At 41.0% G+C, this 25,371-nt stretch overlaps 2 protein-coding genes across 11 annotated transcripts; one reads left to right on the top strand and one right to left on the bottom strand.

Annotated features, from left to right (window-relative positions):
* The first annotated feature begins 49 nt into the window (after positions 1-49).
* LOC112257183 lies at positions 50-8,368 on the top strand. 4 transcript variants are annotated; one of them, XM_042325238.1, is made up of 13 exons: positions 50-167; positions 599-771; positions 919-1,465; positions 2,394-2,540; positions 2,861-3,243; positions 3,868-3,997; positions 5,744-5,861; positions 6,411-6,469; positions 6,665-6,733; positions 6,865-7,006; positions 7,078-7,202; positions 7,433-7,512; positions 7,925-8,368. In XM_042325238.1, exons 5-13 carry the CDS (start codon positions 3,038-3,040, stop codon positions 8,115-8,117), a joined length of 1,122 nt encoding a protein of 373 aa, XP_042181172.1. In that variant the 5' UTR covers positions 50-167; positions 599-771; positions 919-1,465; positions 2,394-2,540; positions 2,861-3,037; the 3' UTR covers positions 8,118-8,368. The 4 variants fall into 4 exon arrangements, with proteins under 4 accessions (XP_042181172.1, XP_042181171.1, XP_042181174.1 ...); XM_042325237.1 differs by having other exon boundaries at positions 919-1,534; XM_042325240.1 differs by having other exon boundaries at positions 919-1,534; positions 5,744-6,316.
* Positions 8,369-13,719: 5,351 nt separating this feature from the next.
* On the bottom strand, positions 13,720-25,332 carry LOC112256911 (MFS-type transporter SLC18B1). 7 transcript variants are annotated; one of them, XM_042325236.1, is made up of 15 exons: positions 24,973-25,325; positions 24,533-24,675; positions 21,714-22,320; positions 21,259-21,354; positions 19,983-20,056; positions 19,607-19,754; positions 19,113-19,269; positions 18,748-18,884; positions 18,447-18,548; positions 16,066-16,157; positions 15,865-15,960; positions 15,629-15,703; positions 15,432-15,525; positions 14,976-15,025; positions 13,720-14,833 (listed from the first exon to the last, which is right to left on the bottom strand). In XM_042325236.1, the coding sequence occupies exons 3-15, from the start codon at positions 21,741-21,743 to the stop codon at positions 14,776-14,778; spliced, it is 1,209 nt and encodes a 402-aa protein (XP_042181170.1). In that variant the 5' UTR covers positions 21,744-22,320; positions 24,533-24,675; positions 24,973-25,325; the 3' UTR covers positions 13,720-14,775. The 7 variants fall into 7 exon arrangements, with proteins under 7 accessions (XP_042181170.1, XP_024286242.1, XP_024286243.1 ...); XM_024430474.2 differs by lacking the exon at positions 21,714-22,320 and having other exon boundaries at positions 24,533-24,688; positions 24,973-25,326; XM_024430475.2 differs by lacking the exon at positions 21,714-22,320 and having other exon boundaries at positions 24,973-25,324.
* Positions 25,333-25,371: the final 39 nt, after the last annotated feature.

Raw genomic sequence — 25,371 nt, 5'->3', positions numbered from 1 at the left:
ATCTCCAGGGAAAAATTATATCTGAAAAAAAGTGACATTGTACACTTTTTTTTTTAAATGGTGAAATCAAATCAAAGACCATAAATGAAACGTCATCCACAAGATTTTTTTCGCAACGGTGTCGGGGGTCACAATCACTGTCATTTACTCACGTATGGTGGTCAATGGTATGTTTTACAGGTTGTCGATGTTAGTTTGCATGTCCATTCACTTAAATAAACAATATTGCAAGACACTGTTAAGCTTGGCATCATTGTGGTGACCCTTGTAGCTAGCCAGATTCATTTAGCTGATTAGAGCTAACGTTATCAGCTAGCTAACTTTAACTATACTGTAACGGTCAGCTAGCCAGCTAGCTACAGCTTTTTGCAAAGATGATAACTAGCTAGCTATCTATGTTTGTCTTTCATCAGTTGAGTAGGCCTACCCTATGTGGTCAAGATGGACTGGCTAGGCAGGTTGCAGGCTGGTCAAATACGAAGTTAGAAAACTTCCGTTGCTTGCAATCAGACCCATAACATTGTACCCCGTTAGCTAATGTATTACAGTAACTACCACATGAATGTATCTGATTAATCCGCTGCCTTGCATTTTTCAGGAGCAAAAACTCCCTTGGGCCCTTTGCAAGCAGAATGAGTGCCACTTCCGCATGCCAGCCGGAGAGAGTGAAGCCTTGATGAGGTTTTTAAGATATACACTGATCTGGCTACATTCAGAGAAGAAGAGTCCAGCTCAGCCAGAGCAGGAGAGTATTGTGGCAAGTTGGAACAGGTCAGATCAAGAAGGCTTGGGGGCTGAAATCACTTTAAGTTTGACAATGTTGTAGCCTACAATATTTGTTGTGCATGGTCCCTGTGAATTAACGTCCATGCACATAAATCCTGTTCTCACCTTTGCATCCCCACTCCTATCTTTCAGCTCCAGACTTTGAAACATAACCTTGACCTTGTGAAAGACACAGAGGACAATGAGACTATCCTCCAGAACACTTATGACCCTGACCAGGGCAGCCCTTGTTTCACCAAGAACAAGCTCAGGGAGAGGGAGGTAGCAGAGAAGGGAGCTGCCTCCAGCCTCAGTGCAGCAGGAGGACACTTCTAACATTTAGATCGACCAGACTGACAATACTGCAGGAAATGCCAAAACAGCCAAATCCAAGGCCTCCTTGGAGTCGGAAGGTCCTGGGAATATACATAGGAGAAAGAATAACAAAGGGAAGAGGAGAGGAGGAGGTGTCTGGGGCCCAGAGTGGGGCTGCGTTGGAACTCAAGGATGAGTTACTCCATGAGTACCGGTAGCAGATGGCACAGGAAGTGGAGAGGGCTACCGTGAAGAAGACTGTACACAAGAAGTCAACAACGGACAAGACCAACGCTGCCCCTCAGGAAGCAGTAACATTAAACAATGAAGGTGCAAAGAAGAAGAACAAGCTGAGGTCGTCATTGGATTCTGAGAGGGAGACGAGGTGTGTAGAAGTCTTGCAGGATGAACTTTCATAACTCCAGTGAGGTTTGCATGAACCTGTAAGGAAGCAGTAAGTCAGGTATTCTCAACCTTTTTGGGGACGGGGACAACTTTTGTGATAGCAAATTCAACAGGGACCTCCTCATAATCAGAACACAACTGGAGTGAGATAAAAATAGCATACAAGGAGTTGTACTATGACTTGGGCAGTGCATGGAACCAAGTCTCAGGCCCTGGGAAGGAAAATGTAGTGGTTTTCAAGCTAATTTCCTGTAATTCTACACATTTTGTCATGGGGCAGATAGATTTTTTTGTTGTTACAGCTTTAACGCTAATAACATGCAATTCTACAACTTTTTCTGTGAGGCAGAGAGAAAACGGCAATTTTAAAGCTTAATTTACAATCCATTTATAATAATTGGTACTGTGGATACCAATATCCCTGTGAGCATCCCAGGCCCATGTTGCCCAGGGTTAATAACATATTAATTGTAAATTAATAATAATAATAATACATTTTATTGTATCACACACTATAAACTTATTCCACAGATCCCTTGGCCAAAATGTGTTGAATCTGTTGTTATTAGTAATATTCATAAAAATGATATATGTTAAAAATAAAAACGTACCACTTTGAGAACTCCTGCTGTAAAAGACCTAGCATAGTCCCAGATATGTTTGTGCTATCTTAGCAAAACCTTATGATCAACCCTTACGGTCATATTTTTGGCACGACAATGTCCATAAGAGTTGACTATACAGCACAAACAGATCTGGGGCCAGGCTATAGGCCTAAATGACTGGCTATTGCATTTTGGGTTTTTAGTTAGCAAGAAAGGCATTTGTGCAAGTGACATTAAAACTTGAAAGTTGAAGCTAATACCATGAAAAATAAAGATGATAATCTATTCTGTTTCCCTCTACAGTATGGTAGAAGATCTGCAGAATCGCCAGTCCGAAGACATCACTGAGAGGATGAGGTCCAAGGAGAAGAGTCAAGAGAGCCACGACGAGGAGGATGCAGTAGAATCTTTCAAATCCAAAGGCAAAAAAAAAAAAGAGAATAAAACAAGGTGAGTGAAAAGAGAACATTCACTAGGTCATACAACCTGCATTATGAACCGTTAGGAATAATGTGGCTACGCTGTAAACATTCACTAGGTCATACAACCTGCATTATGAACCGTTAGGAATAATGTGGCTACGCTGTAAACATTCACTAGGTCATACAACCTGCATTATGAACCGTTAGGAATAATGTGGCTACGCTGTAAACATTCACTAGGTCATACAACCTGCATTATGAACCGTTAGGAATAATGTGGCTACGCTGTAAACATTCACTAGGTCATACAACCTGCATTATCTGTTTCTACACCACCGTTCCCTGCAGGTTGTGGGTACTAACTGAGTGTGGCGTATCGACAGCAAACTGCATCCACAGCTGTTCTGTCCTCCTCCCCGGAGCAAGAGACAAGACCATGGAGGTGGTAGACTGCTGGAGGAGATACAGATAACAGATACACATCCACCCTTTACATCACTGCAAAAGGCCTTAAACTACCTGATCATGTACATATCTGCTTTAACAAAACTACCATTACTATGTAGTAGTAGTAGTAGTAGTAGTAGAAGAAGAAATCCAATCTTTATCAATCGGCAGTTCCTTTTCTGTATGCCAAGGAGTGAGCTGTGGTTTGGTCCGAGTTGCAGAGTGAGTTCACCAGGAGAAACGACACACAACCTGTGCTCGTCCGCTGGAGGGGAATCTCTGTTGTAAGCATCATGTTCTATCTCTGTTTCCATGTTTTAGTATCTAACAGTATCCAACTGCTTCCCAACTCAAGTGTTGTCCAATTGTTCTTCTCAAGTCGTGATGGTACGTTGAGAAACACAACTTTGAGACAACATTGACACCATTTTCTGTGGTGGTTGTGTGTTTGCCAGAAAATGCCATTAAATTGTCTTCAGTTGTGTTATTTGATGAAGTTGTATATGTGTTGTAGGTGTGCCGGATCCCCAATAAGCCCATGCTGTCGTTCCGTGGTGGTCAGATGGGTTGTTTTACCGTGTGCTTCTCCCACAACGGCAGGAGGCTGGCTGCTGCATGTGCTGACAGACTTTAACCACTCATCAGATCTCTCTCTAACCCTCACCCTACTCTACTGCCTTCTGTATTTAGATAGACGTGCCAATCTACTTTACTTCTTGTTATTCTTGTGATCTAAAGCCGAATTGACCACCTGCAAAAACCTGCCCTCCTTACTTACTGCTGCGATATCCGTCAAGTGTTTTGCTGCAAAGTGCATTTTCCCATTGAAGGGCTGATGATGAGATTTCTGTGTATTAGCGGTATTATTGAATTAGCATCTAATCCTTTTTTTTTCATTTTTTTTTCAGTTTGAGATTCCTTCAGAAAATGTGTTGGCTGCCTTCAACAGCTTCCAGATCTCTGCTGGTCCAGAGACGACCAGAGTCTGCTGTCTACCTCCTGACGGCACCTCAAAAACACCCTGCCTGGGAAAGAGAGGTGTGGAACCTTGATTACGCTGATGCGTAGGATATTTACATTTTAGGGTATTTGTGTATGTGTTGTCACTATATAATGGTTTGATGTCATATCCACATACCTCCTCTAGGGGGTGTTTGTGCACTGCAAATAAAATAAAAGGTTTTTGTCACCTGCTTCGTAGACAACAGGTGTAGATTAGCAGTGAAATGCTTACTTACGGGTCCTTTTCCAACAACACAAAGATGTAAAATAAAAAAGGATGAGGAATAAATATCCAGTGAATAATGAATAAAAATAAAGCCCAAATAGGATACCATCCCTACCTTGTCGCAACACAACTGATTGGCTCAAACACATTAAGACATTCCACAAATGAGCTTTTAACAAGGCACACCTGTTAATTGAAATGCATTCCAGGTGACTACCTCATGAAGCTGGTTGAGAGAAAGCCAAGAGTGTGCAAAGCTGTCATCAAGGCAAAGAGTGGGAACTTTGAAGAATATAAAATATATTTTGATTTGTTTAACACTTTTTTGGTTACTACATGATTCCAACACTACCGTTCAAATTTTTTTAGATCACTTTGAAGAAAAAAAGCTAATTTAAAATAGCATCAAATTGATCAGAAATACAGACATTGTTAATGTTGTAAATTACTATTTGTAGCTGGAAACAAATGATCTTTTTTTTGTTTTAATTTGACCCCCTTTTCTCCACAATTTCGTGGTATCCAATTGTTAGTAGCTACTATCTTGTCTCATCGCTACAACTCCCTTACGGGCTTGGGAGAGACGAAGGTCGAAAGCGTCCTCTGAAACATAACCCAACCAAGCCGCAACCCGGAAGCCAGCCGCACCAATGTATCGGAGGAAACACTGTGCACCTGGCGACCTGGTTAGCGCGCACTGCACCCGGCCCGCCACAGGAGTCGCTATTGCGCGATGAGACAAGGATATCCCTACCGGCCAAACCCTCCCTAACCCGGACGATGCAAGGACAATTGTGCGTCGCCCCACAGACCTCCCGGTCGCGAACCCAGAGTCTCTGGTGACACAGCTAACACTGCGATGCAGTGCCTTAGACCACTGCGCCACCCGGGGAAACAGATAATTTCTTAATTAAATATCTACATAGGTGTACAGAGGCCCATTATCAGCAACCATCACTCCTGTGTTCCAATGGCACGTTGTGTTAGCTAATCCAAGTTTATCATTTTAAAAGGCCAATTGATCATTAGAAAACCCTTTTGAAATGATGTTAGCTGAAAAATGGTGTCCTGATTAAAGAAGCAATAAAACGGGCCTTCTTTAGACTAGTTGAGTATCTGGAGCGTCAGCATTTGTGGGTTCGATGACAGGCTCAAAATGGCCAGAAACCAAGCACTTTCTTCAGAAACTCGTCAGTCTATTCTTGTTCTGAGAACTGAACGCTATTCCATGCGAGAAATTGCCAAGAAACTGAAGATCTCGTATAGCGCTGTGTACTACTCCTTTCACAGAACAGCGCATACTGGCTCTAACCAGAATGGAAAGAGAAGTGGGAGGCCCCGGTGCACAACTGACCAAGAGGCCGTGTACATTAGGGATTTTGGAATGAGATGTTCGACGAGCAGGTGTCCACATACTCTTGGTCATATAGTGTATGTTGACACCACACTTCATGCATTTACACCAAACAGAATTTGTTCAGTGGTACATTTTGACGTTTTATGAAATATATTACAAGGAAATGGACAATAAATTATTCGTATTTTTATTCTCCCAGATGGACCTGAACTCGATCCTGCCTTCTCCGTCCCTCCTGCCACCACATTCCAAACTGCAGCTGGTTGGTTCCCTTGGAGCTCAGTTCATCCCCCAGTCAACCCTCACCTCCCAGAACCGTGAGTGGCTCCAGACAGGCCCTTTCTCTAAAATATCTGTCCACTCCTCACCTCCATTGCACTGATCCTTGATCTGAAAGTACTGAACAGGTGGAAGCCACCCGAAAGAGGAGCCTCCACAATATTGTTTTCAACTGTCAAGTGTTTCCATGTCAATGCAGATGAAGCGGAAGAGACACATTGTACTGCTACAGGTCTATTGAATCTAAGGAGCTCTGTGAACTACTCTGTTGTCAATAAGTTGTAACAATTGAGGTCAGTTTAACCAAATGAGCTTAAGACCCATTCTTGCAGAATGAGAGCTTTGGCCAGACATTCCAACAACAAGGGGAAGAATGAACAAAACGGAACATTTCCAGACTCACTAGACCTGTTAAGGACCTTACAGAGGAGCATGTACACTGTACATAAAGACCGAGATGGGCCTCTCCTTGTCTTCACCTGTGTCTGTAGGCGTAGGTGTTCATTTATGTATGCTTTGAGTTTTATCTTAGATTAAATATATTAGTATGGCATGACTTTTTTCACTTTTTCTTCTCTTGTTTGCAGCTAGTTTCACCCCAGTGGGCGAGCGTCTAGGAAGAGCTCCATCTCGCAGGCTACAGACCGTAAAGGCATTATTATAATGTTATATTTGGCAGCCATTCATGCTTTTCTCTTCAATTCCTTTCATGTGTATTTTATTGGGTAACTTCATTGTAGTCTTGTGGACTGAATATGTATTCATCTATTTGAAAGAGACAGTAATGCATGAAGATGAATATGTAATTGAAGTCTATAAAACGCTCCCTTTCTTCCTTCAGAAGTTATCTGATCATCTGTCTACAGCCAATAGAGTAGAAGCAGATTCTTTGGTACCAGTTCATCAAACGGTAAATTGATGTTTTTATTACAAGAACATACTGTGCCCAAAAATGAAACATGACAAATTTAACATAATCAGTTATTTTACCACCATGGTCAATAATTCTTAAATCCTTTTAAATTGTTCTCTCTCTGTCAGGTTTTCTCTTTGTATGACTACAGTGCCCACCGGTCAGATGAGTTAACTGTACCGTGTGGTGACGCCATCCGTGTGCTCTACGAAGACAACAGGGGGTTTGGACATCATGGATACCTCCCAGCTACCTATGTTGTGGAAGAACGTAAGTAGAGTGTTATATCTGTTCTACATTACAAAAGTATGTGCACTCAGCAGATACTTTTTATCTCACAGGGGATTACAACGAGGAGCTGTCTCGTGCCCTAGAGGCCCGGTCTGCCCTGTCTGAACGGACTGACCTATCAGTCCCTCTGTCTGAACGGACTGACCAATCAGATGAGAGGTTGACGCCTACCAAGGTAAGGAGACAGTGGGTTCTGTTTCAGTGATCGTTGTGTGATGTAGCTGGTCTCCTGGTTGTGATGTAGCAAGGTGATTATTTTTTACCCAGACATCCCCTCCCCCAATACAGTCCTCACCTCTCTGTGCTGTCTCGTTCCGCTCCATCAGGTAACAAAGCTTACATGAATTACTGGACTAATCATTTCCTTGTCCCCTCTCTTCTTATTTCCTGTCCCTGCACTCACAGGTGTCTGCTACCGTTGTCTCTGGAGAAGTCAAGTTAATTTCTGAGCTGGACACAGACCCTGAGCAGCCTGCTGCCACCAAGTAAGTCCTCTTCCTCACAGCAACAGCCCTCTTCCTCACAGCCACAGCCCTCTTCCTCACATCCCTCTCCCTCACAGCCACAGTCCTCTTCGTCACAGCCACAGCCCTCTCCCCCACAGACCTCTCCCTCACAGCCACAGTCCTCTTCCTCACAGCAACAGTCCTCATAGGTCACAGCAGTCCTACTGATATCCTGTTGTTTAAATGTATTGTGCACACATCTTCTAACCACATAGTGAGAAAATGGGGGGAAATGTACTTACTAGATACGTTATAGCTTAGTATGTTACAGTAGATACATAATAGCTTATATGTTGTTCTAGATAATTAAGATTAAACACATAGCGTAAATGGTTTTAGTAATTGTTCAATCACTTTCAACATTTTTGGCTGTTTTCTGTGTATCTAAAAGAGTGAAGAAGAAAACAAAGAAGTTAGTGAAGAAGTTCAAAGCTCCGTCATCCCCACCACCAGCCACATCCTCTGACCCTGATGTCCCAGAATCATCATCTACCAAGAGGAAAACCAAGGCTGCAGACAGCAAACCACTGACCCCCAGCCCCAGGAGAGGACAGTCCAATAGCGCCTTCGAGCCTGATACCTAGACCCATGGATCTATGGTTAAGAGTACACTAAGAGTAAAGAGTTTAAAGCTAAATTCCTCTTTGAACAGAAGATAAGTATGTTTATAAGGAAACTATCCTGTAAAGCTTAAACGTATTGCTTTTTTCACCAATATGTTTTAAATGTCTGTATACAGTGCCCTCGGAAAAGTATTCAGACCCCTTGACTTTTTGCACATTTTGTTACTTTACAGCCTTATTCTAAAATGTATTAAATCGTTTATTTCCCCTCATGAATCTACACGCGATACCCCATAATGACTAAGCAAAAACAGGTTTTTAAAAATGTTTGCTAATTTATAAAAAATAATCAACTGAAATATCACATTTACATAAGTATTCAGACCCTTTACTCAATACTTTGTTGAAGCACCTTTGGCAGTGATTACATCCTCCAGTCTTCTTGGGTGTGATGCTACAAGCTTGCCACACCTGTATTTGTGGAGTTTCTTTCATTCTTCTCTGCAGATCCTCTCAAACTCTGTCAGGTTGGATGGGGAGCGTTGCTGCACAGCTATTTTCAGGTCTCTCCAGAGATGTGATGTCTGAGCTCTGGCTGGACCACTCAAGGACATTCAGAGACTTGTCCCGGAGTCACTCCTGCATTGTCTTGGCTGTGTGCTTAGGGTTGTTGTCCTGTTGGAAGGTGAACCAGGACAAGTCTCTCTATGGCAAGACATTTTCAAGTCTTGCCATAGATTTTCAAGCCAATTTAAGACAAAACTGTAACTAGGTCACTCAGGAACATTCAATGTCGTCTTGGTAAGCAACTCCAGTGTATATTTGGCGCTGTGTTTTAGGTTATTGTCCTGCTGAAAGGTAAATTTGGCACCCGGTGCCTGTTGAAAAGCAGACTAGACCTGTTTTAAAGTCACCATTGGCCTCATGGTGAAATCCCTGAGCAGTTTCCTTCCTCTTTGTAGTGACTGGGTGTATTGATTTAATTTGTTTACATTTTATTTAACTAGGCAAGTTAGTTAATTAAGAACAAATTCTTATTTACAATGACAGCCTAGGAACAGTGGGTTAACTGCCTTGTTCAATGGCAGAACGACAGTTTTACGTTGTCAGCTCAGGGATTCAAACGAGCAACGTTTCAGTTACTGGCCCAACGCTCTAACCACTAGGCTACCTGCCACCCCCCACTTTGGATACACGATCAAAAGTGTAATTAATAACTTCACCATGCTCAAAGGAATATATTTTTACCCATCTACCAATAAGTGCCAAAACTTCCCAAAATAATGCTTGTTTTATCCCATTGTTTGTAAACAATGCAATTGTAAACAAACATTGTATATGGATGATCAGTCCTTGCATCCATAGATCTGTATGAATTTGAGTGTTTTCATTTATCCAGGCCCATCCATCAGCATTTTACCAAAACAGAGGTGGGGTGCCGCATTGTTTTTGTTTCAATAAAGGACTTTGTTACAGAGCTTAAGGATCCACCCCTTTTCAATTTTCACCTAAAATGACAAATCTAAACTGCCTTTAATGACAAATCTAACTGCCTTTAACTTAGGTCCTGAAGCAAGGATATGCATATTCTTGGTACCATTTGAAAGGAATGTAGGAGAATATAACACAATATATCTGGTAAAAGATAGTAGAAAGAAAAAAAAACAACCATTCTTTTGTATTTTTTTTGTGCCATCTTTGAAATGCAAGAGAAAGGCTATCATGTATTATTCCAGCCCAGCTGCACTTTTGATGTTGGCCACTAGATGGCAGCAGTGTATGTGCAACGTTTTAGACTGATCCAATGAACCATTGCATTTATGTTCAAAATTTTGTATGAAGCCTGCCCAAATGTGCCTAATTTGTTTATTAATAAATGTATGTTCAAAACTGTGCACTCTCCTCAAACAATAGCATGGTATTATCCCACTGTAATAGTTACTGTAAATTGGACAATGCAGTTAGATTAACAATAATTCAAGATTTCTGCCAATATAAGATATGTCTATGTCCTGGAAAATGTTCTTGTTACTTACAACCTCATGCTAATCGCATTAGCCTCTATTCAACCGTCCCGTGGATGGGAAACCGATCCTGAAGAAGATTTATAATAGCTTAAAGCCTAAACGGTTCAAATACTAGAGCCAAATTGAACATGTCACATTAGCTTCAGAAAACCGCCAGAAACTGCTCCATTGGTGCCTCTATTGTAGCTTGTGTTTACCACAGAGAGTTTGATTCTATCTGTTCTCCTCTACCTTTCCTGCCTGGAAAAGTACCAGCATTTGTTTTGAATCTGAATTTAAAGCACTGAATTTGAAAACAGAATCTGAATGCACCTGAGAAGTTAAATATATGAAACTTTGGTAAACTTGAAATTATGAGGGGCCTCCCGTGCTAGAGGCATCACTACACACCCGGGTTCGATCCCAGGCTGTCGCAGCCGGCTGCTACCGGAAGACCCATGAAGCGGCGCACAATTGGCCCGGCCCCGTCTGGGTTAAGGGAGGGTTTGGCCGGGGGGTTTTGCCAGGCTCATTGAGCTCTAGCGACTCCTAGTTGGATGGTGTTTTATTGGTGCAGCTGGGTTCCGGGTTAAGCAAGCCGGTGTTAAGAAGTGCGGATATCCTTGTCCCATTGCACTCTAGTGACTTATTGTGGCTGACCGGGCGCATGCACGCTGACTTCGGTCGCCAGTTGTCTTCCGGGTTAAGCGAGCAGTGTATCAAGAATCAGTGCGGCTTGGAAGGGTCATGTTTCGGAGGACGCATGGCTCTCAACCTTCGCCTCTCCTGAGTCCGTTCAGGGAGTTGCAGCGAAGTGACAAGACTAACTACCAATTGGATATCACGAAAAAGGGGTAACAAGTACAACAAAAAAACATCAAATTATGGTTTGTAAACTTAATACACAGACAATGACTGCAATTGAAACTGAATATATAAATGCCATTTTAAAACTGAATGCAATATTCATTCAATTTCAAATAATTAAATATAAATTCAATTTGGCAGATTCCGACCTGAATTAAGTAAGTAAGGGAACATTATTCCCTTCTTATGCATCTCTCCCTATGCATATTCTGACCTTGAATTTAATCATGAGAATAGCATGTTATTCACCCTCTATTTGTTCAGGTGGAGATCTAAGAAATCAAATCAAATTTTATTTGTCACATACACATGGTTAGCAGATGTTAATGCGAGTGTAGCGAAATGCTTGTGCTTCTAGTTCCGACAATGCAGTAATAACCAACAAGTAATCTAACTAACAATTCCAAAACTACTGTCTTATACACAGTGTAAGGGGATAAAGAATATGTACATAAGGATATATGAATGAGTGATGGTACAGAGCAGCATAGGCAAGATACAGTAGATGGTATCGAGTACAGTATATACATATGAGATGAGTATGTAAACAAAGTGGCATAGTTAAAGTGGCTAGTGATACATGTATTACATAAGGATGCAGTCGATGATATAGAGTACAGTATATACGTATGCATATGAGATTAATAATGTAGGGTAAGTAACATTATATAAGGTAGCATTGTTTAAAGTGGCTAGTGATATATTTACATCATTTCCCATCAATTCCCATTATTAAAGTGGCTGGAGTTGAGTCAGTGTCAGTGTCAGTGTGTTGGCAGCAGCCAATCAATGTTAGTGGTGGCTGTTTAACAGTCTGATGGCCTTGAGATAGAAGCTGTTTTTCAGTCTCTCGGTCCCAGCTTTGATGCACCTGTACTGACCTCGCCTTCTGGATGATAGCGGGGTGAACAGGCAGTGGCTCGGGTGGTTGATGTCCTTGATGATCTTTATGGCCTTCCTGTAACATCGGGTGGTGTAGGTGTCCTGGAGGGCAGGTAGTTTGCCCCTGGTGATACGTTGAAATGAAGGAGTGGCGGAGGTGTGTCTACAGATAAACCCTATTCTGACTTTCACTTAATTCCCTCATAATTCCACCACCTTAATGCACAAGGAAACCATGAATAAGGTCAAGTGAACCTGGAAAGTGGAAAAATTATCTTAGCAGCATTTTCCATGTGCCGTCTGGGCCGGCAGCCTTGCGAGGGTTAACACGCTTAAATGTCGTACTCACGTTGGGTCCTCCGTGGCCGACCTGAGTAAGATATGTAAGAGTGTTAACCCTCGCGAGGCCGCCGGCCCAGATGGTATCCATAGCCGTGTCCTCAGAGCATGTGCAGACCAGCTGGCTGGAGTGATTACTGACATATTCAATCTAATAATTATAATTTAACTAGGCAAGTCATCGAAGAACAAATTCTAATTTACAAAGACGTCCTACACCGGCCAAACCCGGATGACGCTGGGCCAATTGTACACCGCCCTGTGGGACGCCCAATCACAGCTGGTTGCGATACAGCCTGGAATCGAACCAGGGTGTCTGTAGTGACGCCTCTAGCACTGCGCTGCAATGCCTTAGACTGTTGTGCCACTCAGGTGCCTACACTAGGACACCTACAGCACCCGATGTCACAGGAAGGCCAAAAATATCATTAAGGACAACAACCACCTTCGCCATTGCCTGTTCACCCCGCTATAATCCAGAAGGCGAGGTCAGTGCAGGTGAATCAAAGCTGGGACAGAGAGACTATCAGACTGTTAAATAGCCATCGCTAGGCGGCTTCCATCCGGTTACGTAACACTGCACCTGGCACCATCCCTACGGTGAAGCATGGTGGTGGCAGCATCATGCTGTGGGGATGTTATTCAGCAGCAGGGACTGTTAGGCTAGTCAGGATTGAGGGAAAGATTAATGGAGCAAAGAGATCCTTGATGAAAACCTGCTCCAGGCCCCTCAGGAGCTCAGACTGGGGTGAAGGTTCACCTTTCCAACAGGACAATGACCCTAAGCACACAGCCAAAGCAATGCAGGAGTGGCTTCGGGACAAGTCTCTGAATGTCCTTGAGTGGCCCAGCCAGAGTCCGGACATGAACCAGATCGAACAACTCGGGAGAGACCTGAAAACAGCTGTGCAGCGATGCTCCCCATCCAACCCGACAGAGCTTGACAGGATCTGCAGAGAAGAATGGGAGAAATTCCCCAAATACAGGTGTTGTTCCAAGCTTGTAGCCTCATACCAAAGAAGACTCTAGGGTGTAATCGTTGCCAAAGGTTCTTCAACAAAGTGCTGAGTAAAGCTTCTGAATACTGATGTAAATGTTATTTCAGTTTTGTATTTTTAATACATTTGCAAAAATGTAGAAAATTCTGTTTCATTATGGGGTATTGATGAGGGGAAAAACAACAATTGAATCAATTTTAGAGTAAAGCTGTAACATAAAATGTGGAAGGGGTCTGAATGCACTATAGATGGCATTATTTCATTGATCCATGTACTCTATAGTCTGTCCACAATTCTAATTCAAAAGGTACACCATATTTAAATGGAAGGCTTAATATAAATGTACTGAAAACCCTTTTGAATGTAAATTCCACCAAAAATCTGTTGGCCAGCAAGTGGGAAGTTTTTCAGCAGTTGATTTACATTTATTCAGCACACTCAAGGGAACCACTCATGTAAAGCCTTTTACCATCTTCATGAAGTAAGCCTGAATATCAACTACTGTGAAGTGGATTTGAAGGGCGTAATATCTGAAATCGGGACCTTTATGAATGATTACATTTGTGCATTACAAATAAAAAAAATATTGAATTCAAAATGATCAAATACAAAATTATAGAATACAAAATTATCAAATACAATTTGTTGGCACTGAAATCACTCCATACATGGAGTTCTGACCCCACTGTTCAGACATCATCCATGTCGTAGAGATTGGAGAATGAGGCATTTACATAGTACTGCATTTCAATAGCGGTACATATTTACATAACAGATACTGTGTGTATACACCCTTTGAGTTGTCAAGTAAAAATTATTTTGTGAAACATTCTCTTCCGAAAGCAATGGTGTTTGGAAATAGTTGGCATGTAACTACAACTGAGAAGTAACTCAGACTGTAAAAGTACTAGGCTTACATTAGTTACATATATTCAAATATTAGTGTCCTTGAATGAACTGCATTTTATATCACTTAATAAATGGACATAAAATACTTGCTTGATTGGTCCATTTGAAAATCTTTAATTTTTTTTATTGCCGTCACTGATATGGTAATTGGTCAATCTACATAGCCATAAAGGAGGTTAACTATTCAGGCATAACCCATGTCAGGTGCTGTGAAGATTGGAGAATGAGGGGCATTTACATAGTACTGGATTTCAATGGGTGCATAATTAACATGGCCAACTGATATGTATAAATGCCATTTGATTATCGTCAAGTAAACATTATTTTGTGAAACATTCCTGTTCCGAAGTACATGGTGTTTTAAAATGGCTTTTTAACAAACTAACTCAAATAGTTCCAAAGCTTGACCACAGCTAGTTGAGGTGCTTGACAGTTCAAGTAATTATATACACAGGTCTTATATGGTATTGAAATAATGCAAACTGAACTGCTTCTGTTATGATTGCTAATGCTATGACAACAAATGATAACTTGTGTGGCATCATCCTCTTAGTTGTATATTTTAATACAAGTTACATTCCACATTTAGCACCGATGTACATATACAGGTGTAGGATCTTAATCTGACCAGTTTCTCATAGCAGAAAATAGAAATTGTTCCTGGTAGATGATCGTTGTTCAGGTCAGAAGATGGGTAGCTTCATCGGAAGGTCTTTTCGTCTGGATTTGAGGAGACCTTCAGATCCCAACAAATAAAAGCAAATTCAGGCACAAATACCAATTTCTCCAAACCTGTTACTCTTTTCAAATGGCTCTCTCAACATAAAATGTTTTACTTGTTTATGTAAAAAAAACTAAATCTATTATGGAATCATTACCTTTCTTGTCGTGTTCTTTGACAGAGAAAATATACACCAAGAAAAAAAGCCTGAGAAGAAGAGGAAACAGTCATATTCAGACAGCACATTAAAAAATGTAATTCATTATTTTTTTATCCATGTGACCGCAATCTTACTGACTAGCAGAAATAATGTGTTGATGTCCACGTGAGCAATTTAGCAAAGACATTTGAGTTCCCCATTTCTAGGGGTCAGGAGACCGCAGTCAGGAGTGTCGAGGCAGGACTGACAGTATTGAAGTGTGCCCAATGGGATTCATAAATGTCCAATCTGCCCTTCTGAACTGCCTCACCTATTCATCTGAAGCTGTGGGAGACCATGGTCCAAGAACTGCCAGAACCAAATGTCTGCTTTATCTGTTTTTTTTAAAGTGTCTGAGATTCTTGTTGTAATGAAAAGCACTATATAAAATACATTTATTATTATAATACATACGGCTAGAAAGGCCAGGCCTCCTTGAACAGAAGCAGCCCACTCAAAGCTCAGCTGTTGAGTGATGAAGCCACCGAGCGTTGGACCACAAAACATCCTGAACAAATAAAACACACCTTTGTTAAGAATTCATATCTCCGAACTGCAACTCTCAACTTGTGCCTCAGAGACTTAATATAACAAAGACTGCAAGTACACACCCAAAGGACCACACTGCTCCAAACAATCCAGACACCAGTCCCAGAGTGCTCAGCCCCTCCTCAAATCCATTTTCACTGCCATTGGAAAATTAGCAATATTATTTTGGATTCTGTACCTCGTGCATGATGATGGTGATGATGATGATGGTGTTTTTCTAAGTGAAAATGGACATTGTAAATAGAGTATATTTGTATATGTGCGCAAGTGCCATGGTGTATGTAAATGGTCAACTCACTATGCACAGTCGAGTATTTCAGGGAACGTAGGGATGGCAGTCATGCTAAGAGAGAATCCTATGATACCAAGCATGAAAACCACCAGCCACAGCTGACTAGAGACAAAAAAAAGTATAATTCTTGTATCATAAGGGCTTCTTGTTAGTAGTAATAGTAGTAAACAAGTAGTACATTTCACACTGATAATAACAGATGCTGACCTCTTTATCTGCAGAATGGGGACAGGACCTAAGAACCAGAAGCCAGTTGCTGTAAACAAGCCTCCTAGCACCATGAACCACGGCCTCGTGGACTGCAAACACAGCCAGAAGTTAAAATCACAGTATTGTATATGTATAATAGAGAAGTTGTGACTACAATACACCACTGGTATTGGTTGGTGTTGAATATAGTATATTATACAACGGGTGAGTCTAATCCTGAATGGTGATTGGTTAAAACCACAGTCCAGCCAGTGTCTATTCCACAAGTTACCACCGGCTAAATCTATTATGTTAAAATGCCTATTTACTCTGTTCCATCTGCCTGTGCAATCCACTGTCTCATCAGCCCAGCCAGGCAATTTATAAACTTGATCTCAACTATAAAAAGCATCTAGACATTATCTCACATTTCTTTTAGACTAACTTTTAGATTAACAGGAGATTTGTATAAACCTTGCGGTCTGTCTCTCCAACATTGTTTCAATATTCAAATTTGATCTCCAGCTGTCCCATAGTAATGAACGTGTCGGGACGAGACAGACAGGCAGGCAGGGTTTCTCAGCCAGTCTAAATGAATCAGCTGGCCTAATATTTTTGGATATAAATAAAGAAATGTCAATTGAAAAAAAGGTTAAACCAAACGAAGTGCAGCTAGTTTGCAGTCTTTCTAGCTTCAGTTTGAAGTGTTTGTGTTAGCTGTGTTGTTGGCTAGCTCCTCTGAACAACAGTGTCCTGACGATAGAGCACATTTTCTATGCCAGGCGAAATCGCACATCATTAGGTCATTATTATGGATGTATCCAAATAAATGTCACTAGAAAACCGCTTAAATGCAAATGCAGCTACTTTGCTGTTATTCTGGCTACACTTTTTGACGTGACTGTAAGTTAGCCGTAGTTGGCTAGCTAGCAAGCAAGGGATAAGAATGTTGCCAGCCAGTATGGCAATGGAACATTTAGAATGAACGTTCTGTCCATAGATACAGAACAAAAAGACTAAACGACTGGGTCGGGTCTCTGGCAACCGAACCGATAGAACGAATGACCAGCCAGCTTGGGTAGCAACCCTAGATTTGTGTCGGGACTATGGAAGGATGAAATAGTATGAATAAATTCATCAAAATAACATTTAATGAAAATATGTCAATCATTATTTGAATATGCTGGTAACCAGTTGAATAAAAGTGATAATGCCAAGTCGGTGTTGAGGATTTGTTGGCACGGTTTCCCGGTACTGGACTTCTCAGGCCAAACAACACCTGTGCCAATATATCCTCCAAGCACCGACTTCTCGGGCCAAACAACACCTGTGCCAATATATCCTCCAAGCACCGACTTCTCTGGCCAAACAACACCTGTGCCAATATATCCTCTAAACACCAGCTTCTCTGGCCAAACAACACCTGTGCCAATATATCCTCTAAACACCAGCTTCTCGGGCATGATCACTTAAGTGTAGTCTAGTATTGGGGTTTATAGTCAAGTAGTGTATATTCTTGTGTAGTATTGGATTGTAGTATTGTAGAGCGTTTCATATTATAGTATTGTATAGTGCATAGTCTGTTGTATAGTGTGTTGTGTAGTGGTGTATAGTATAGCACAGTCTTGCTGTACTGTAGTGTTTTATAGTGTTGCGTAGTGTAGCATAGTATTGTATATTACCACTGATTATTATTATTATTTGACCCTGCTGGGCATTTATGAACATTTGAACATCTTGGCCATGTTCTGTTATAATCTCCACCCGGCACAGCCAGAAGAGGACTGGCCACCCCTCATAGCCTGGTTCCTCTCTAGGTTTCTTCCTAGGTTCTGGCCTTTCTAGGGAATTTTTCCTAGCCACCGTGCTTCTACACCTGCATTGCTTGCTGTTTGGGGTTTTAGGCTGGGTTTCTGTATAGCACTTTGAGATATCAGCTGATGTAAGAAGGGCTATATAAATAAATTTGATTTTGATTTGATTTGAAACTGACTAATTAGCCAGGGGAGTTCATCTCACTGAAACTGACCAATTAGCCAGGAGAGTTCATCTCACTGAAACTGACCAATTAGCCAGGAGAGTTCATCTCACTGAAACTGACCAATTAGCCAGGGGAGTTCATCTCACTGAAACTAACCAATTAGCCAGAGGAGGGGCCTCCCGGGTGGCGCAGTAGTCTAAGGCTGTGCCACCAGAGATTCTGGGTTCGAGCCCAGGCTCTGTCGCAGCCGGCCGCGATTTGTATAGTAGAATGTTGAAAAGTGTAAATCAAATCAAATTTTATTTGTCACATGTGCTGAAAACAGGAATGCTTACTTACAAGCCATTAACCAACAATTTAGTGTATTTTTAGTATATTATAGTGTTGTATGGTGTAGTGTTGGGTTAACTGTACTCACAGGAAACCTGTCACTGACGATACCAAGCAGAGGTGAGGCTAGACAGTAAGGCAACGACAGACCAAGCAAGAGAAGACCCACATAGCCTGGAGACAGGTTAAACTGAATGGAGAATCAAAAACATTAAGTTACTGAGGTCCATCCTACTGGACATAATCGTATTTTCAAACGTGACAAATACATTCTCAAATATGAGGTTTTCAAGTGTACCAGGGTTGGGGTAAATTCTATTTCAGTTCAGTCAATTTAGGAAGTAAACAAATGGAATTCAGCTCAACCCTTGCGTATTGCTTTGCTTTACCGTATCAATGGCATATATGGACAAGGCCGCATCTAGAAAGCCGAGTCCAGAACTCAGGGTGAATATGGCAAAGCATATGAGGACTATCTTCAGACGCGTGAACAGCCTGAAGAAGGAGTCCTTGCTAGGATCAGCATCTGAACAGAGAAACAAGCAGAATAATATAATAACAAGAAATATCACAGGAATCATTTGATAATGACAAAGAGAAAACATTTGGTCTCAACACGCATCTTTTAGACTCAGATATCTTAAACATTTAGGTAAAACTTTACACAAGACTTTTCTTTAAAAGTGGGGGACATAGCTGTCTATAATGTATTTCTAAATACCTAACTATTAGTTAAAAGTTCATAAACCGTTACCAAAGCTTGGTAAGATGTACATGTTGAAGGGGACCATGAGAAATAGGAAGCATCCCAGAGCCATGAAAGGAACTTCGTATCCAAAAGACTGATACAGCCATCCACCTATTGGTGGTCCCAGTATAAGACCCAGCCCTGTAAAGATCTCCAGACTACCCTAAGAAGACAAACACAACACAATATTCAACTAAGTAAATGTGCACATTCAGTTTTACCTTGTACCCACAGGCTTATATTTACAAAGTAGAAGGATCTGCCTTAATTGTGTTTGTTTGGGTTACAGTTCCAAATAGAATAGAATCATCATATTATTATGACCAAATAGAGGAACTAATTACAATGCTAAGGATGCTTTCAGACAGACGAATGGTGCCAAACTCTTGGGATAGAAAACATTTTAACCTCAACCATAATGCCTTCTTGTTTGAACATGATGTTTAATTCCACCATATAACATACAGACTCTTAAACAAGGGTTGGCTGACTAAACTCACCAGAACAGTTGCTATACTGTTTGGGAAAACTTTTGTTGAAACTGCGAAAGAAGAGGTCATTGCAGCACTGAAGCCAACAGCGTCAACAGACCTTATAATAAAGCACAGGATAATAAAAGTAGCTCCGTCAGGAACTTTGTCGAGTAAGCTGTAAAACAAGAACAGGAAAATAATTAGATGAAAATATGTATTGGTCCATGTTGAGTAAAAATTGTAGGAGGGCACTTAATAAAAAATATTTTAAAAAGTGTTCTCATGAGCACTTTGCCTGGAATCTGTTGATGGATAACTAACGTATTTGTTTAAGTAGTCATCTGCCATTAAATCACAATGGACAGTATGAGATGCTTGCAGAACACTATCAAATCTCACTCACCCAAAGAGAATGGTGCACACTGATGACACAAATAAGCCTGAAATTAGCATGAACTTTGCCCCGATCTGAACAATCTGAAAGGAGAGATAAGCACATGTTGTGTGGGTGAAAAGTCATATTGCAAGCAGAGTAGTCTGATTGACTAAATGTAGTATGCACCCAAATGCCACCTTGTTCCCTATGAAGTGCATTACTTTTGACCAGAGCCCTATGGTACCTAATCAGAAGTACACAGGGAACAGGGTGAAAGTATTCACACCCCTTGACTTATTCCACATTTTGTGTTACAGCCAGAATTTAAAATGGATTAAAATTGAGAATGTGTCTCTCTGGCCTAAACACAATAGCCCATAACATCAAAGTGGAAATTGACCAATTATTTTAAAATGAAAAGCTGAAATGTCTTGAGTAAATAAGTATTCAACCCCTTTGTTATGGCAAACCTAAATAAGTTCAGCAGAAAGAAATGTGTGCAATAAGTGTTTAACATGAAGTCCCGCAGTCGAGCAGGGAATACAAACACAGATTCAACCACAAAGACCAGGGAGGTTTTCTAATGCCTAGCAAAGATAGCTGTACAAAGCCTGTACAAAAACAAAAATATTCCCAAACATGCAACCTGATAGCAATAAAGGCACTAAAGTAAAACTGCAAAAATCCTTTGTGTCCTGAATAAAGTCTTATGTTTAGGGCAAATCTTTTTTTTTTTAAATAGTAATATTTTTTAAATTGTGATTTATCAGGGGTGCTGGGAGGAAAATTCTTCTTTCAGCTGGACAATAACCTAAAACCCAAAACCATATATACACTGGAGTTACTTACCAAGATCACATTGAATGTTCCTGTGTGGCCTAGTTACAGTTTTGACTTAAATCAACTTGAAAATATATGGTAAGACTTGAAAATGGCTGTTTAACAATTATCAACAACCAACTTGACAGAGCTTGAAGAATTAATAAAATGAACAATTTGCAAATATTGTACAATCCAGGTCCACAAAGCTCTTATTAGAGACTTACTCAGAAGGCCTCACAGCTGTAATCACTGCTAAAGGTGACTAACATGTATTGACACAGGGGTGTGAATACTTATTTAAATTAGATATATGCTAACATTTCTAAAACACATTTTCACATTGTCATTATGGGTATTGTGTGTAGATGAGTGAGAGTAAAACATATTTAATCTATTTTGAATTCAGGCTGTAACAACGTGGAAGTCAGGAGGTATGAATACTTTCTGAAGGCCCTGTAGCCTAGTTATTCCAAATACTTACATATTTACCCAGTACTAAGGAGCCCATCAGATTACACAGAGCATAGCAGCCAAATATAAGGCCAATGACAGTCTGACTGGCACCTTTTTGCACAGCCTGTATAGAGACAATATACATACAGTAAAGCTCCTGTATCTATCAATAAATTACAATATCAAACATACAGATACTGCAAAACACCAAAAAAGCTTTGGTGAAATTATGTTATGATTGATTGTGTACAAGATGTTGTTTTCCTTTTGGAAAGAGAAAGCATGTGCTTCACAAAATACTTTGGAAAACAGTCACAACAGTTGACTTTATAACACAGTCTTGACTCAGTGTTTGTTTAGGTCAGCAACATTCACGCATCTACAGGTTGAGTTTCCCAAAAGCATAAAGATCATCTTTAGCAATTAGATCAACCATCATCCTAAAAGTGCAAATCCACCAATTGTCAACCTCATATTCATTACCTCCAGTCTACATATGTGAAAACAGCACATTTCTATGATCTGTGGTCAAAAAGATAAAGGTCCTAAAAAAAAAACTTCTGTGACATCACAGGGCAGGATACATGTTTGTTTTTTTAAACAGTACAAAAATAAAAATAAAAGATTTTCAAAATCTGCAATGAGCTTCTAGCCAGACGGTGGGTATTAAGATACTCTTTGAAGAGGTAAGATTTCAGATGTTTTCGGAAAAGATGAGCAGGGACTCTTGCTGGCCTAGCATCAGGGGGAAGCTCATTCCACCATTGGGGTGCCAGGACAGAAAAGAGTTTTGACTGGGCTGAGTGGGAGTTGACCTTCCGTAGGGTTGGGAGTACCAAGAGACCAGAGGTGACAGAACAGAGAGCTCAGGTTGGAGTGTAGGCTTTGAGCATAGCCTGAAGGTAGTTCCTCTTGCTACTCCATAGGCAAACACCATAGTCTTGTAGTGGCTACGAACTTCGACTGGAAGCCAGTGGAGTGTGCGGAGGAGTGGGATGACTTAGGAAGGTTGAACACCAAGCGGGCTGCAGCATTCAGGATAAATTGCAGGGGTTTGATGTCACAAGCAGGGAGCCCAGCCAGCAGAGAGCTACAGTAGTCCAGACAGGAGAAGTACCTGGATTAGGACCTGTGCCACTTTATGTTATACTCTGATGTTGTAGAGCAGGGCTTTCCAAACCTGTTCCTGGAGAGCTACCATAGGTTCACTCCAACCCTAATCTAGCACACCTGATTCTAATAATTAGCCGAATCAGGTTAGTTACAACTGGAGTTGGAGCAAAAACCTACAGGAGGGTTAGCTCTCCAGGAACAGGGTTGGAGAGCATGAACCTGCAGGAGCGAGTTTCTGCTTTGATGTTTGCATGAGTTGATGTGTGACTGAGTTTCTGTTGTATGCTCTGGGGGTTCTCTCGTGTCCAACACATTATACAAATACAACCACTTGTCAGTCATGACATCTAGTCTGAACTGGTATCTTACATCCTACCAATACAATTAAGTGTACTTTACTATGGTACTGCTAAACATTGAGTAATTTTTCAATTCTAGAATCTGAATAAATAAATCATGATTCTACATCATTTCGCTTTAACTCTCAGTTTAGTATATTGTTACATTCCCCAGCAAGAAAACCATAACTGTCACTCAAACAGAAGGGGGAACTAACAAAGAGTTGCTGACAACCAAAACAAAACCATTAGAGGTTTTAGGAGGGATTGTGAAAGACACTCATGGGGGTGTCCACTGCAAGTTGACTAGGAACAACAACTGGAACCTAAAAGACACCCACTATTAACACCTACTAAATTTGCTCAAGAAGAGGCAAACAAAAGAAAAACCCCACACCAAATGTGAAGATAGGAAGCAAACCAAACCAAAAAAGTGTCACAAAATGAAATCAAATAGGGAGCGCCAACTAAAAGGTATTGACCCTCCACATCTCTCAAGACAACTGATGATCGTGGACTTCAGGAAACAGCAGAGGGAGCACCCCCCTATCCACATCAACAGGACAGTAGTGGAGAAGGTGGAAAGTTGTAAGTTCCCTCGGCGTACATGTCACTGACTAACTGAAATGGTCCACCCACACAGACAGTGTGAAGGCGGTGCAATAGCACCTCTCCAACCTCAGGAGGCTGAAGAAATGTGGCTTGTCACCTAAAACCCTCACAAACTTTTACAGATGCACAATTGAGAGCATCCTGTTGGGCTGTATCACCGCCTGGTATGGCAACTGTACCACCCACAACCCCAGTGCTCTCCAGACGGTCGTGCAGTCTGCCCAATGCATCACAGGGGGCAAACTACCTGCGCTCCAAGACACCTACAGCACCCGATGTCACAGGAAGGCCAAAAAGGTGGAACTGAGAGATAGAAGCGGTTTTCAATCTCAAGGCCATCAGACTGTTAAACAGCTATCACTAGTACAGAGAGCCTACTACCTACATATAGACTTGAAATCATTGGCTACTTAATTGAAAAAAAAATATTTAACCTTTATTTAACTAGGCAAGTCAGTTAAGAAAAAAAATCTTATTTAAATGACAGCCTAGGACCACTGGGTTAACTGCCTTCTTCAGGGGCAGAACAACAGATTTTTACCTTGTCAGCTCGGGGATTCGATCTAGCAACCTTTATGGTTACTGGGCCAACGCTCTAACCACTAGGCTACCTGCCTCCATTAATAAATGTAACACTAGTCAATTTATTAATGCCACTTTAATAATTTTTCCATATCTTAGATTACTGATCTCATATGTGTATACTGTATTCTACACTATCTATTGCATCTTGCCTATGCTGCTCTGACATTGCTCATCCAATGAACAATTCCATTTGTTGTGGAATTGTTAGATATTGCTGCACTGTCGGGACTAGAAGCACAAGCATTTCACTACACTCGCTATAACATCTGCTAACCATGTGTTTGTGACCAATAAGATTTGATTTGACAACTGGTGCACTGGGCCAGCCACTGGTAAAAAGCACCGAGGCCAGCACAGGTGAAACAACTCCCACTAACGAGATGTCAACCAGCACAGGTGTAACACACACTGACTAACGAGGTGACACCAATCGGTCATCCTCTTTCCATCTCGCATAGTAGGTGGCTGATGCACAATAAATTGTGTGATCGCCGATATACCATGGAAGAAGACACCAATCGGTGCGCCCTACGAGCTAACGAGCTATACGCGCAAAAGTCCAAACTCAAAACTTAAATCGGGAAAAACAAAACCTGTAACAATATTTCATAAGCAATGAGGAAGTAAAATTGTTGGTAGGCTATTGCACAATACCTCTTTGGGGAAGAATGGTCCCAGTATAGAGTAACAAATCATTGAGCTGAAGTTGACAGATGCGATTGACGTCAATGTGAGGATCTGATATCTTGTCATCCTTTGATTAGGACTACTTGTTGATTCTTCTAATGTGCTGCCATCTACAGAAATAAACTCAAACAGTAAATACCATTTGGGCATTAAAAAACAAGGAATCGTTTCATTAGAACATGACATACTTGCTGTCAGAGTAAGACTGTAACAACGTTTCTAGGCAACCAACAAGTGCATTCCTTAACTGTAGCTAACTTCTAATATCTGTAGTGGTAGGACTATCATTCGTTGAACTCGCCTACAAACTCTGAAGACATTTTAAAATAGACACTTGAGATGAACTGAGAAACAATGTTTTAATAGATTACATTAGAAAAACGGCAATTTCATTTAATTTCACCAACCTGTTTGTTGAACTTCATCAGAATCCATATTGTCATTCATAGATTATCCTACTAATCCGGATTGCTATTCAATCTGAAATGCCTGGTACATGAATAATGTTAGATACTGCTTCATAAAGTTAGGGAAACCAAAGGTGTCACAATCTGGCCGGTTAAATTCATAAATGACTCTTCGGCGCCAGCGGACAACTCAGAAATATCGTGCCCTTGAATAAGGACTGGAGAAAGAGCACTGGATTCGCCAAAATGCGAGTCTGGAGGAGGCCTGGTGTGTATTTATTACAACTATTCTGTTGATAAACGTTTCTTAAAAGGAACGTAACGTGTAGAGACCTAGCTGAATTTGTCCAATAGAAACTGTCGTTTTAGTTGCAAAACGAAACGTTTTGTAACTGTTTG

Source organism: Oncorhynchus tshawytscha, linkage group LG08, assembly GCF_018296145.1.
Source record: "Oncorhynchus tshawytscha isolate Ot180627B linkage group LG08, Otsh_v2.0, whole genome shotgun sequence".
NCBI lineage: Eukaryota > Metazoa > Chordata > Actinopteri > Salmoniformes > Salmonidae > Oncorhynchus > Oncorhynchus tshawytscha.
The sequence above is the reverse complement of the archived record's forward strand: the minus strand, read 5'-3'. Positions and strand labels throughout refer to the sequence as shown.

What these genes read in the sequence shown, in the direction of transcription:
- LOC112257183 (XM_042325238.1), top strand. Translation starts at nt 3,038, where the DNA reads ATGTACATATCTGCTTTAACAAAACTACCATTACTATGTAGTAGTAGT. An exon ending in ACCCTGCCTGGGAAAGAGAG is followed by an intron (nt 3,998 to 5,743) that starts GTGTGGAACCTT and finishes TTATTCTCCCAG; the next exon opens with ATGGACCTGAACTCGATCCT. An exon ending in TGGTACCAGTTCATCAAACG is followed by an intron (nt 6,734 to 6,864) that starts GTAAATTGATGT and finishes TCTCTCTGTCAG; the next exon opens with GTTTTCTCTTTGTATGACTA.
- LOC112256911 (XM_024430474.2), bottom strand. Translation starts at nt 25,008, where the DNA reads ATGACAATATGGATTCTGATGAAGTTCAACAAACAG. An exon ending in GTGTGCACCATTCTCTTTGG is followed by an intron (nt 19,755 to 19,982) that starts GTGAGTGAGATT and finishes CTTGTTTTACAG; the next exon opens with CTTACTCGACAAAGTTCCTG. An exon ending in CCATATATGCCATTGATACG is followed by an intron (nt 18,549 to 18,747) that starts GTAAAGCAAAGC and finishes TTCTCCATTCAG; the next exon opens with TTTAACCTGTCTCCAGGCTA.